The following is a 14097-nucleotide window of genomic DNA, read 5'->3' on the forward strand; positions in this document are numbered from 1 at the left end:
TTTTGAAATTAAAAACTTTTCTTTTTCTTGGTCGGTTGTCATCAAAATGGCTATTCATCATCATTTTTATAAAAAGGTTCTTTTTCACGATAAAAAACTGTATTACAAATACAAGCGGCCGCGGGTGCCAAGCAAACTGTCGGGTCTCTACCAAATTACATTTATTTGTATCACACTACCTCCTAATATAGTCTCTCCTTATATAATATTATATATAAAATAATTTTTATAGAGAACCGACAATTTAATTGGCTGCCGAGGCGTTGTGTTCTTTTTCAATATCCCTCTCTCTGTTCTGCAATTTATATTTCTTTTTGCTCAAAAAACACATCACAATAATTTTACACCTATTTGTTTGTTGCATTTTCACGAAAGTAGAGACAAAAGTAGTAAACATTAGTAATACAGTTCTTATAATTATCATACAGGGGTCGGCCCGCGGGGGCGCCCACGCGTCCGCCATCAGCCTATAAAAATTATGATACAATGTGGCGGCGCGCGGCCCCCGACGGACGCTCTCTTTTCTAAAACGTTCTGTTCGCAAAGACACATTTCATTTTCTTCCTTCTTCGTCATATTTAAAAAAAAAAGACGTTATTATTGGAACTGACTAGTGAATTGAGATGAATTCAACACAAAAAAATCATTATTTATTTATTTAAACTATAAAAAGTCATCATTAGATCTGGACTTGATTATCAACATTTGCTCCTAAAATTGTTTCGACGACTAGTGGCACATCTGATTGTGAAACAATCAACACCCAGTAGTACAGAATGTGACCTATGTCATCCCCAAGTCCAGATACGTGTGAATATTATAGCAGCTGGAGAGGTGACTTTTTTAAACTAATTTTTTTTTTTAAATCGAAAAAATGCACTGTATCTTTCGCTAGTATTTGGATCGGCCGACAAAATTTCCACTCCAGATGAGCAAAATCGGTTTCGGGGAGGAATTTGTTTCAAAAACATCTTTTCCGGAAAAAAGAGATCAGCGGAATTTGAGGTTGCGAATAAAAACGGACGCAACTGAAAAACATCAGCAAAGTCTCATGCGTCATTTGGAATACAGGCGTTGAGCCAGCAAATCGGTGAGCAAATCACATAATTATAGTTTTTGTGCGCGTGCACCGCCCGTCACTCCGAGTCCGCTCCTTCAAAGAAATATAACTCGAGCGGTCGGACGGGGCGAGTGCACGGAACGCACCAGTCTCGCCAATTTGCCGACCAACTTGCTCTTTTTGGCACTACGTGGATGCAAATGTGTAGAGTTAATTAACCCGTAGGAAGGGGTGGGAGGCGAAATTTTGTCCTTTCCGATCGCGGCTGCGTCCCCCGCCGAGCACGTCCGAGCCGTTTTCTCTCTTTCTTAAAATCCCTATCGTCAGTGTAGTATAAAAATAATTTCGGCCGTGACTGTGCTCGCGGGGGAGGCGACAAAAGCAAAATCCAAGTGTTGGTTTTTAATTATTATAATTGTTTGTAGAGAGTTTCCTTTTCTCGTGTAAATATATCAAGATCCTGAGGTCGGTGTGAAAATGGGGTTTTTTATTAATAAATTCCGCAAAAATTCTTTGCCGTTCGATTTAATTTTTTGTTTCTCATTTAAAAAGGGGACTGCTGGGGTAACAACATGCAAGCACTCACACACATTAACTACAATTAGGGAAATGTTTAAAATTAAGCTCAACTTAAAAAGTAGGGGTGAGGATTTTTTCATTTTGAAAATAATGATGTTTTCCATTTTTCAATTAGTGGGGAAATATTAATTTAAAAAAAGCAACAAGGGGATCAATCAATCGGAAACAAAAACGGTGACGCCTTTTTGTGACGCAGAAAAATTACTCGTAATTCACTTTGAGGTGCCAACTCGCAATAAAAAAAATTAAACGCTTCAAAGGGAAAAAATCTCCAGTTCTCCGCACTGATTTCATTATCACATGCTCCAATAGTAGGAATTATTTTGATTTTAGCCGCGTTACGCCGTCTGCTGTACAATTTGGAGAACGGGAAACTTTCACCGAAAAATCCCCACTTGCGAAAAAATCATCATATTTACTTTGAGAACTTTACACGCTAGGACATACAAAAATAAAAACTAAAATTGCCCTGAGTTGCAAAATCAACACACAACATAAATCCCAGGTGAACGCGATAGATAAAAAATTAAGAAAAAGATATATTGTGACACTTCTTGTAAGTAGAAAATCAAAGAGTTTGGCGTCAGCACCATCAACAGCGAAATTGGATTATACGACTTTCCTCTTTAAGTCTATAATATGGGGTGTACTATGGAGCATTTTGTGAAAATCTTTCTTTTTTTTTAAGGCGGCCCCACTCTCATGGCATAGGAACCACATTTACACTTTGAATATTTGCACGGATTACGCGGTGGTAATTTTTTACATATTAAATTCATCATTCCATAGAGGGGAATATTTAAAACTTGTATCGAGTGTTCTTGTTGCAAACTGCGCGATTATTTTGGTATATAATTTCAACCGTACTTTTTTTCTATATAGTTCAACACTGCCAGTCCGAGAAACAATTTTTTACTTCCTTTTCATACAGTAATATAACGTCAAAGGATACACGTAAAACATCTACGGTAATAACATCATCAGTATTAAAATTTATGGCACTAGCAGTACAGTCAGTTTCGTAATTATGTTCTTTTTTCAATCATATATCTTGTGATTATAAGCTCGCGAATCAGCAGTTTATTTAGTATATAAGTTTGGTATTTTTTGTTTGCCTTCTTATCATTCAACAATTGTGTGTACCTTTGCAATAAGTAGAAGTAAAAAATTCACTTTAAACCAGCACTAAAATCGGGGGCATCTACATACGCGCCAAGAACACATGCAACGAATTTTTTGTCACATAGAAAGAGGTGAGCTGTGCAGCAAAAACATGGGGGAGTAAAAGTCGTTTTCTATACGTATATAATTTTGTTAATTTTCTCTCGTCTAAATAAATCACCCAAAGAGGTTCGCCAATTACGTGTTAGCAAAACGTGTCTCGTCCGTGATTTTTACCAATATCTACGTGTGTGTTATGTATATATTTTTTCCTTTGACTCTTTCTCATCGCAATCTAAAATTTAGTTTTCATCAAATGGGACAACGCACAAATTATTCGGTAGTACAACGAGTGAGGTAGTAGCAATAGAGTAGCGAAAGTAATAAGTAGTAATATATATGCTTCGTGTTTTTTCTTTCAGAGAAAACATGCCTAGAGTTAAGTCTGCTCTTTTTTTCAAGTTTTTAATTTTGTTTTTATATATCCAATAACACATTAATCATCTTCACCACGGGCCGTGTCTCCTTTTTGTTCAATGTAAAATTCCGAACGCGTGTTCACTAACGGGGGGTGTTAATCAAGAAGCCCAATCGGGGATTCCGGGATTTCTGGGATGTGTTGATTGGATCGCACTTACATAATTATACACGAAAAACACTGAAATTTACATACAGAATTCAATTCCTTTGCAAACAAAGAAAACAACGAGACTAATTGTCACTTAATTAACGAAATAGCGCGCGCATCATTTTAATTCAATAATAAGCCTAGTCTATTAACGATTTTTGAACTTGCAAAAATTAATTGTAACCTATATTGATAGATAGATATACAAATTTGAATTAACTCAAAAGGTTCTCTTCTTGTTTTAATCATCCTGCAACTTCTCATCCCACCCAAGAGCCCTCGAGAGGCGGAAACTTAAATTTTATACCAAGTGAATAACTCCTACGTTTAAGCCTTATTATTTACAACCATCCAACTCGTTCTGATTTCAACCAACTTGCTGTACAAACTTTTCATTTTCTAGCATATAAGCACCCGAGGATCTAAAACACGTAATCAATCTTTGATTTTGTTAATAGCCTTAAACGCGAAAATTTTGATAATCCTAGTATTACCGTTAGATTACTACGTAATTATTATTCCTTTAGACGAATTTATCGCGAATTTCTAAAACGCTTGCTTGTCAACAAACCATTTTAATCCGTTCCATGCTCGATCGTGACCTTTTTCGCACTCTTTCGCAACTTTCCCTTAAGACGTAATTTACAAAATCAAACAAACGAAAATTGTACATCTACTTTCTAGCATCAGAATTGAACGAAGAATAAAGAAAGATTTTCCGTTGGGTGGCAATTAGCTTTTCTAATATCCCATTGTGAATCGTTACTTTCTTTACAGTGAGCAGCGCTCAGCTGATTTTTTTGTTCTCATAGCTTATTCCCTCTCAAATCGATTTCATCTGAACTTTTCCGCAATACGTAGTCCTGTCTTCTCGCTTTTTACATTTAAAAAAATGTGTGCTTTCACCCGACTCATTCTAAAATAATTCTCCGCGCCTAATATTAAGAGTCAAGTGGAGTTAATTCAATTTGACGGATTCTTTTTTATCATGGGAGGTTCTACTTCTGATCAAAGGTGGGCACTTTCCGAGTTATCTTCCTTAACTTTTACAGAGCAGACGTTTTACATTTGAAGTTAACTAAAAAGCCCTGAGATACACTCATATGATGAATTAATAATTGTGATCTTGAAAATGTTTCAGTCTCCATTTGTGTGTAGTCATCTTTCTAAAACGAAATTTCAAAAGAGAAGCCCGTCTGTGCGCGGCGTCGCACAATTGTCAAAAATAGCGGAAAATGTTTAAAAAAAGGACTTTAATTTTCATATATACTTCTTGCGGAATTTGCGATGTTTTGTGTGAGAAAATCATAAAATTCTGCGATAAACATTTACGATATAATTTAACAGAACTCGTAACCAACTGAGAAACCAATCAATTTTACATAAATCTAGTTATTGAGCTTCAAAAGCAATCTACGATAAAAACCGATTTTTTTAAGAGGAGCCCTACTGGTTTTAGAGTCCATCCGCGGGACTGTTCCAACGAAGAAAAGATCCCAGCTTCTTCAATCAAAACAGCCAATATTGCACATTTGTCAGCGGGGTGATCAGCAATTGAGGGAATCACAAAAGGCGAGTCGCGCGACTCGGCGAAAATACCGAATTTGGGCCGCCGGCGCGCGTCGCCCGAGATTTATTTAAATGTTATTATTGTATAATGTTCTCGTATACTAGTGTTGGTGAAAGTTATGTAAAGCTCTTGTCAATTATAAAATTTTCCAATCAACAGCGTATTTTCAAAATAACCAAAGCTGGGATCTAACTTGTCAACATATTAATTTCTTTTCATATTCAACTGCAACATACGCAAGGGCGGAATCGGGGCGCGAAAAAGAAGAAATTACATTTTGTGCACACGTTCGCGGGTACACATATCAATAATTTTTTCCAGGCATACTACAAGTGTGCTTTGATTCATACACATCATTTTTATATAATATTTTAAATTCCCTGAAGGTCAACGTTTTCTTTTAAAGTGAGAACTCTCCTGTCATGGTATTTTAAATAAAGCTCATCAGCGTTACAAAGATTGATGAATTATAACTTGTGAAACGGTAATTTTGTACTGTATAGACGCGGGATAAAATACGGGTGGCTGTTTTTTTTATTGTATAAACATGTGTGTTCTGTATAATGACTTGGAGTCTAATTCAATAAAGAAGGCAAGAACATCGCCCGAGTTAACACGCGGTGATTTGGGACAGTTATGCAACCTGAGGTAGTTGGTTCGCTTTGCTAAACTAACTGCTTAAATAATATTATTATTTTAAAATTGATACTGATTTCCATATTGAGTCCCTGCGCTTCAAGCTAAACGTGTAAAAATATTTGCTGTGTTTACAACGCGAATCTGAGTCAGTATAAATTAATCCATTACATTAAGCGAGTGTTGTTTGAATGACTTTTTAATCGGCTTGACGGCGGCTGAATTAGTCATCTGAAATATATGCTATGCGTTTTGATGGAAGTGTTATGTAAATTTTGTGTGTGACGAAACATGCATTCAGACTTGCTTTTACTCTGTAAAGTGTGAGATAGGATGAGTTTTAAGCGACGATTTACATGACAATTGCATATAGCACCATTGGCATCAAAACAAAACTAACAAAACGTGATCAAGAAATCATCTTGCTTCAAATTGTTTAAAAATAAATGCAATAAAACGAGTCTATATAATAAAATGGACAGTCTCCTTAGTAATAGATGTAGTTAATATCCATTTGATTACATGTCAACAAATAATGAATGGTGTATAGGATATGTGTGGTCTGTTTCAATATCAGTTAATGAAAAAAAGAAGCGCGAGTAAAATTCAAGCTCTCTGCAGCTTGACCGCGTTTCCTCTTTTTAGATGGAAAACTTTTGATTCAAGATGACTAAATCAGATAATTTTTTCCTTAACTCTGTGTTTATAATTTTAAGTAGTTGCGACTGTGTTATGATTTTGTGTGTGAAAAAGTATTGTTTTTAAGTGGCTTCTCCGCGGTTTAACGTCAGGGAGTGACGATGGATCTTTTTTTACAATAAAAGGTATAGATTTGTACTTTGTTAGGGTTGGGATAACTTGTGGTCATCGAGTTGATAACATTATTCTATGGAACTGCACGATTGAGGTATTTCACCAAGCTCGTATATTAATATCGAAGAACACAACACTAAAAATATAACTCTCATTCGATATCAACTACGGAAGCTTCAGTTGGTAAATTAAAAATTATCAGAGAACAACACTGTAACTATTTTTCATTGTGTTTTCTGCAAAGTTAAATTCTCCCGCTTAGCGAATGGGTCAAAATTTAAGGCTTGCGTGGATATTTTTGTGAATAAAGGTTCTCTTTCCTGCGCTGCCATATGAGGAGCGAGCGCACAAAGATTTCAATACATCATAAGTTTGATTTGAACTAGCTATTTCTTAATAAAAAATTTCGCTCATCAGTCTGTTGAAACGATACAACAGGTTAGCGTAAATGTCTTTGCTTGGATTTGGATTCTGGTGGGTGGGTGTGTACGGTTTGGTTTCGAATTCGCGTTGAGGAGGTTTGCATACAATTATTTATATTTTGGACTTACACTTCTTTTCAAATTAGGAACCATTGAAAACCGGTGAGGTGGTTTTTTTGTTTTGACAAAATCTAGCCGGAATAAATATTCCTCTTATACTTGCGTAAATAATGCAACTCCTCGTTTTTATATAAGAAAAATATTTCACAGTGTTTGCTTGTTAGCATTCATCAATAATTGAATACACCTATAGGAACCTTGAAGAGGTTTTGTCAATCAATGTTTCTCACGCTTTCAAACCCCTCCCAAAGACGAAAAGTCATTCATTACATCGCTTATTTCAATTTTGTCATGATTCAATTTTTGCCTAATATAAAGACTTAAAAATTAACAACACTAATTTTTTGTCCTTAATAATTTCCATTCCATAGGAGCGGTCAATTTATCAATCTTCAAACACTTGTAGGCTAACAATTTTACGGGAAAACGATGTGGCAAGATTTCAACGATATAACTGGACTTGGCCACATTGAGGGTGGGTGGGTGGGCAGGGCGGGGCTCAATATTAATTTGAGTAGCACGGGGCGGGATGCAAAGTTCTTATTTTCGTGTCACTTTTCCAGTCCACATTTTTCAATTATAATTATTTATATAATTAACAAAGCACATTATTGGAAGGAGAAGACTCTGCGCGTTTCAGCATCTCCTGTGGCCTTAAATAATAAATAACACAATAAATTTTATCATCTTCATCTTCTCTTCTTCCGTCATCGGGTTGATGGAACAGAACATCAATATTATGCAATGGCTTGAATTACAGTTAACTCAACTTTGTTCTGGGCACGGTTTACCTTATTATACGTACGGATTGATTTAGTTTTTCGCCTAACTTAGTTAACAAAAAAATCATATCTCGAAAGTGTATGTATGCTTTCAATTTCTCTGTAGTCAAAATGAGAACAGTGTCTTTGTGTCAATGAGGTAGATGAGTTAATTAAAGCATAAATAACAAAATGCTTCCAATATTGATTAGCCTAAGTTATTACCCGCATAAGAATTTTTACCTTTTGCTCTCGAGAAGGTGTTGGTGATAGTAGTTGGAAATTAAGAGGTAGTAGTTGAACAACTGTGTTTCTTGCTTACACTTAGGCTGAGGTAAAGATGTTTCTGGTGGTTGTGGTTTTTTGTTGCTGGAGTAGTAGTCGCGGCAGGGGCTCACTTGCCCCTATCCTCGTCGCTGTAGTCGTCCGACTCCTCACCGGAGGACTCGCCGTGGCGGCCGCTGCCGATCCGACGGCGCTCCTTGCTGCGGTGGTGCTGGTGCTCCCTGTGCACGTCTCCCCGCTCCTTCCTGGCTAGACCGATGTCTCCCTGGGGACGGGCTGCTTTCCGTAAGGCCTCGTTGCGCGCCGCCAGCAGGGCGGCCTGCTGCTCAGGCGTGATGCCGAGCGCGCTGGTTTCAGCTATCATCTGCAGGTAAGTGTCAATAAGGGCACTGCCAGTGGAGGAGTTGGGCGTGGCGGCCGCTGCGGCCGCCAGCGCCTCCCTGTTCATCGACTGTGCTATGGCATCCAAGTGAGATCTGTTGCCACTCACAGCAGCTGCCGCTAGTAAGGCTGCTTTTTGCTTAAGTAACGCAGACGAATTGGGCGGAGAGAGGGCGTCAAAGCGAGAATTGGTCACGCTCAGGTCTTCGGGGTCCTCGCCGCACATGCTGCTCTCGGACTGTGCGGCCGAGTGGTGCCGACCTTCGTAGCCTCGGTCGTTGTTCGAGGCGTGCTTCAGGTCGAGCCTGATGTCGGAGCGTCGGGGACCGGTGGGCGAGGCTCGAGCTGCCAATTCGGCAGGCGAGACCCTGACGCCGGCCTTGGCCAGAAGACGGGAAGCCAGCTCGGGGTCAAACGGCGATGGCATCGGAAGGACGGGCAGGTCCTTGGTGCTGATGCCGCGGTGCTGACGGCTCATGTGGCTGTGCAGAGAGTTCCGCGACTTGGCCACAGTGCCGCACAACACGCAGCGGTAGCCCGGGCAGATGGTGTGCTTGTCCTCAAGATGCGTTCTCAGAGTGTGAGCGGAGCGGTAAATCTTGCCGCACTTTGGGCACGGCCGAGGGTCGGTGGCACGGACTCTGGTCATGTCGATGCCTCCTCTTCTGTTCACTGTAAAATGGAATTGGTTGATAGAGAGTTGCCACAAAGCAAATTTGGAAAAAAAATTGTTACAAGACTAAGGCCAAATTCAAAGTTGCTCTCATGAAAGAGGTCAGTGTTAGTACAAAAAATCACAGTTAATATTGAATTTGTTTATTATACAATAGCTGCTGAAACTATTAATTTACGTAATAAACAGTCTGTTCGCCATTGATTGGCTAAGTTACGAACATTTTTAACGGCTAACTTCTGTAAAATAAATTCTGTCTCTTAATCTTCTTCATTAGGTCCCACACGTGTCCATGCTTCTGTTTCATGTGATTGCGCACTGAATTAGGGTGGGAAAACAATTTTAAACAGACGGGAACGGGACATTGTTTTGAGTCTGGGGGATAATGATCGGACAAATGCTGCGAGAGGTCAAATTGCTCCTCGAATAGGATCCCACAGAGTGGACAAACTAAATCTGCGTGGCTTTGATGACAGGACACTTGGTAATTAGAAGTCGACTCGCCTGCACAACAGGAGGAGCCAGAAATTACTAAATGATTCTCACAATTAACTAAATCAAGCAAGCACTAGAAGAAATAACTAAGGGAGAAATTAGAAAGGCGGATGGAAAAGTGAAGAGTTGCTGCGCTCGTCTTTGACTTGCTGGTTGTGCTGATGCTGCGGCCTCTGGATTTGTGACATTCCTGGGCCAGCCAGTTGGTTCATTAACTCGGGTCTTGCTTGGAACTGCGGCATGAACGGAGGTCGGAACTGTAGAGGGTAGAAAGGAACTTCATGGTGCTCGGGTGCACTTCTGACCGAGGGCGTCCTCACAGGTGATGGTCCTCTGATTGTAAGTGAGCTGTTGGGTCCACGGAATGTCTGCACGAAGGTCAAGTTTTGTTCTTGACCAGAGGAACTGGATGTAGTAGGTGGCTGGGTGCTCTGAACTGGCAGCTGGTGGCTTCTCTGTCTCTGTCCGTGTGCGTATAGCTTGTGGTTCTGAAGGTAATGCTTGGTCTTGAAGTTCTTGCCACAAATGTTACAAGTGCACCACTGCTGTGGTTGCTGGTGCACATTGTTGATGTGTTGCCGCAAGTTTCCTTTGGACGAGTACTCCCTACCACAGATGGGACACAAAGGGGAGCCTTCCGAGATGTTGCTGTGTGAGGAATGTCCACTTGACGATGGCATGGATTGGCTTAGCTCAGTCATTGTTCCTGCAAGGATAGCCCAGCTCAGTGTTATGGGCCCCACAAGAAACAAATGTGAAAGTTTTTATCAAAATACAATTGATCACTTGATGCAGGGCCTCTTAATGACATTACCTACCACACAAAATTCATTAAAATCTACAACAAAAACCGTCAAATTTCCATGATGATCCGACATCTAACCAAGTTTCAAGAGAGCAAATTCCCATGCAAGTTGTAAATTAACGCTACCGATAAAATCACTTTTACTAACCAAAGCTTCCTAGGTCTTGTGATGTTCCTGGCCCAGGCAGCAAATCAGTGAGTCCTGAATAAATAATAATGAGCGAAACTTTGATAAATTGCATTGGAAACAATACCTCTTATGCCAAGTAAACCAGTTGGATAAAGATTCCTCTCTCCCCTGTATTGATCGACGCCTTCTCCAAGATCTTCTCCATACTCAGACGGCTCCGACTTTGGAACAGCATCCCGCTCGTCCCTACGACTACTGCTGCTTCGACCATTGTTTGTAATCTCAAGTTTGTCGGAGGCAGAATCACTGGCATTGCTCTCATCTCCAGACTGGAAGCAAGGAATGTTTAATTTAAATAGGATCTATTAAAAACGTTTAACTTTAAAGATAACTTACGTGCAGTTGCACACTCAATGGATGGCCTTCGAGAGCTTGACTTAACAAAGATTCCCTGTGGTCAACCTGGCTGTTGATTTGGCTTGGGAGATCCGAGTATCTGTCTCCCCTGGATCTTTTCATTGGAGGTGGTGACACAGCCCCATCGTCACGAGCACTTGAATTCAATGTGTTTGAACCCCAACCAACCTGATCAGAACCCTGAAAATTATTACAAAATTAGCACCAGTAATTTGGAATAGAGTTGATGTTACAAAAATGATTGAAAATTTAGATCAATTACCATTGACAGTCGATGAGAATCTCTCTCTGGGACGTCAGCAAGGCCTCTAACTTGTAACATCTGAGCAGTCTTGAGGAAGTCTTTGAGCTGTTCCTGGCCAATATTGACTTCACCATTGTACATAAACCGTAGCAGCGCTTCAATGTCCTTCCTCTTGACATCTCTTAAAATCACTATTGGATGTTGGCATGGATTCGCCTGCAAGATAAAGAATATAATTAAATAACAGTAAGAAATAAATTTATTTTCTCGAGTACCTTCAGCAGTCTCTTGAAATAGGGACTGCAAGCAGACAGCACGACTTTGTGGGCAGTGAAAGAGCAGCCGTCGCAAGCCAGCGTGACATCCACAAAGTCCTCTTCGTCCCTCAAGTGTCTGAAGGAGCTGAGGATGCTTGTGTGGTAGTCGTTCCATCGTAAGCTGTACTGCTGTTCGCCGATGGGGTGACTGGACACGATGGCAGGTTCTGACGGTGGTACTGGAGGCGCTAGTGGCCTTTCAGGTGGCCCTCCAGCGTTGCTGCCACTTTCCACGCTGCTTATGCTGCTCGCAGGAGATGCTGGCCGCTGTGCCACCGCCGGTGGCGGGGCCAGCGGGGGAGGGGGTGCCAGTGATGGCTCCAGTGCCGAAGCAATCGTTGCAAGATTTTCGCCGGGCGCGCCGGCTGCCTCTATGGTCGAAATTTTTAAATCTGGAACAATCAAAATCAATATTTTATATATATAAAAACCTAAGTGGTAATTAAAAATCAGTTTTTAATGTTTAATTTCCTATTAATTTGTTTGTAATTTTAAAAATTTTGCTTCATGTGTAATCACAATTTCCTCCTAATAGCATGAATTATTTACTTTATAGATAAAAAATAGATTAATGAAATGGCAGTTTTATTACTTCGATTTAATCATTGACTGTTTCAATTTAAATTTTAAAAACATTATACTTCAATAATAATCACTGTCAATACTGTCATAAATTAATCTTATCTTGATGCCCATGACCAATATTTTTTCAATTTAGATTTTACTAGAAGTTGTTACATATCAATTAGTAAACAAGTTAGTGCATCGCTTTGCAAATTCTGTACCACATTTTTTTATAAATCTTGAAAGATTTCTGGACCGAATTATGCAGTGAATGCATCTTTCACGCATGTTGCATTTCGGTCAGGTCACTCACCTATTGGCAGCCTACTGGGGCTGCAATGTGCTTGTTGATTGAGAAGAATGATTCGTCCTTGGTGACTCTTCCAAACTCGCTGATCCTCGCTGCGGAAAGTGTTGCTGCTGATCCGTTCGCGTCGTTATTCTGATGTTACTCATTGAACAGCAGCCCTTCATAAACCTTTTGCACTTTCCGCGTCGTGCTCCGGCCAGCGGGGGGATTCTCTCTTGGTGCCAACTCTCTAAGAAGCAATTTTCTTCTTGTGTCCTCAGGACGTTCCGTAAGCTACTGAACAGTTTTGTTCAGCACCTTGCCTGCATTATCGACTTCCCCTGATGATTCCGGCTCACACCCCCTGTCAACAGCAGAAAAATTCGATTAGCAAGAGAAGAAAATTCGCACAATAATCAAGTTTGTTTGGCGGGAAACAAAACGGCGGCGGTGGATTCCGGCCGGAGGTGTGCTGGAGGAACGATAAAAAAAAAAGAGTTTGGCGTCCTCCACGTGCGCCGCGCCTTCTTTCTAGGTCAGATCAACAAATTTCAAATGCCCGATCCGCGCGCAAGTGAAAAAGCAAGCAAGGTGACATACATAGCTTGAGCAAGTGCACGCCGATTCATATGCTAATGAACCCAAATGAAAAGAGCCACGGACGACCGACACCTGGCTCACCGCGCGCGTTTCGCTCGCCAAAAAGAAAATAGGATAAACCGAGAGGACGAAGAGGAACCGACCGATCGTATTGATTGAAACGCACGGCAAGAGAAAAACAAAAAAGGCATCACGAAAATCGCGGCGCTAATCGTGCTGCTCCACGCATTCCAACTGATAATTAGCAAGAGAACTTTGAGAGTCTGCGATTGTTGATAATTGTTAGAAACACGTTTCGCAAGAGCGAGAACTAAAAGTATATTTTTAAAAAGGTGTTTGATTTGTAAAATATAAAATGCAAAAATAAGAACGTTAAGGAGAGGATTTTGGATCCATCCAGAGCAAATTTTGGAACCAATTTTGTAAATGAAAATTCATTTTGCTAGCAATTTTTTCATAAGAAATATATTTTTGGCAAAAAAAAGTAAATAAGTAATTAAATAAAAATAAAAGTTTAAAACGTGAATCTGTCAATGAATTTTACAGAAATCTAAACTTGAGTAAAATTTCACCAACACCATCTCGGTCAAATAAATAAACGAACGTTTTGCTAACTGTTCTGAACTTAAAAAGTTGCCTGCACGCCAATTATCACTGCAGTCGGGGGGCAATTAGTGTTGAGAATTTCTCCGCACACTCACACAAACGCACTCACTCGCTAGCTCCATTCTGGCGCAAACAATTTGGCGTAAAAACACAAGGAAAGAAATGCATAAAGAGAGGAAGGCGCGCGCGATAAGAGCGGCAACAAAGTAACGCAGCAGCGGTGGTGGTAAAATTACTGGTGCTTGCTTTTCAAATGTAATATTATGCGCATGTGGTACAGAGTGAGAGAGCGAGAAGTAGGGGAAAATGGTTAAAAATAAGAACACACACTGCAGCCATAAAGTGTAATACATAACATGGAACCTGTACACGCATTTCCTCAAAAAAGAGAACGAGGGGAACCGCCGCGCTCGCTGGCGCGGTGCTGCCTTTTTCTTTGCGCTCCGTACAATCGGCATAAAATTACACGAGAGGCGGTCATTAAATTAGAGACCCTCGCTTCTCCTCCTCCCGAAAATTCACAATCGATTCCTCCGAGCGC

At 40.2% G+C, this 14097-nt stretch overlaps 1 protein-coding gene across 1 annotated transcript; it reads right to left on the reverse strand.

Moving 5' to 3' along the window:
- Positions 1-583: 583 nt before the first annotated feature.
- LOC132194413 (protein abrupt-like) lies at positions 584-13678 on the reverse strand. The gene is made up of 7 exons (XM_059615668.1): positions 13666-13678; positions 11456-11889; positions 11199-11396; positions 10916-11116; positions 10644-10848; positions 10538-10591; positions 584-9088 (listed from the first exon to the last, which is right to left on the reverse strand). The coding sequence occupies exons 1-7, from the start codon at positions 13676-13678 to the stop codon at positions 8145-8147; spliced, it is 2049 nt and encodes a 682-aa protein (XP_059471651.1). The 3' UTR covers positions 584-8144.
- Between the last annotated feature and the right edge of the window lie 419 nt (positions 13679-14097).

Source organism: Neocloeon triangulifer, unplaced genomic scaffold (assembly GCF_031216515.1).
Source record: "Neocloeon triangulifer isolate White Clay Creek 2 clone unplaced genomic scaffold, ASM3121651v1 ptg000006l, whole genome shotgun sequence".
Lineage (NCBI taxonomy): Eukaryota > Metazoa > Arthropoda > Insecta > Ephemeroptera > Baetidae > Neocloeon > Neocloeon triangulifer.

What these genes read in the sequence shown, in the direction of transcription:
- LOC132194413 (XM_059615668.1), bottom strand. An exon ending in ATTTCAAGAGACTGCTGAAG is followed by an intron (nt 11,397 to 11,455) that starts GTACTCGAGAAA and finishes TTTATCTTGCAG; the next exon opens with GCGAATCCATGCCAACATCC. An exon ending in ACAAGACCTAGGAAGCTTTG is followed by an intron (nt 9,089 to 10,537) that starts GTTAGTAAAAGT and finishes TCCATTTTACAG; the next exon opens with TGAACAGAAGAGGAGGCATC.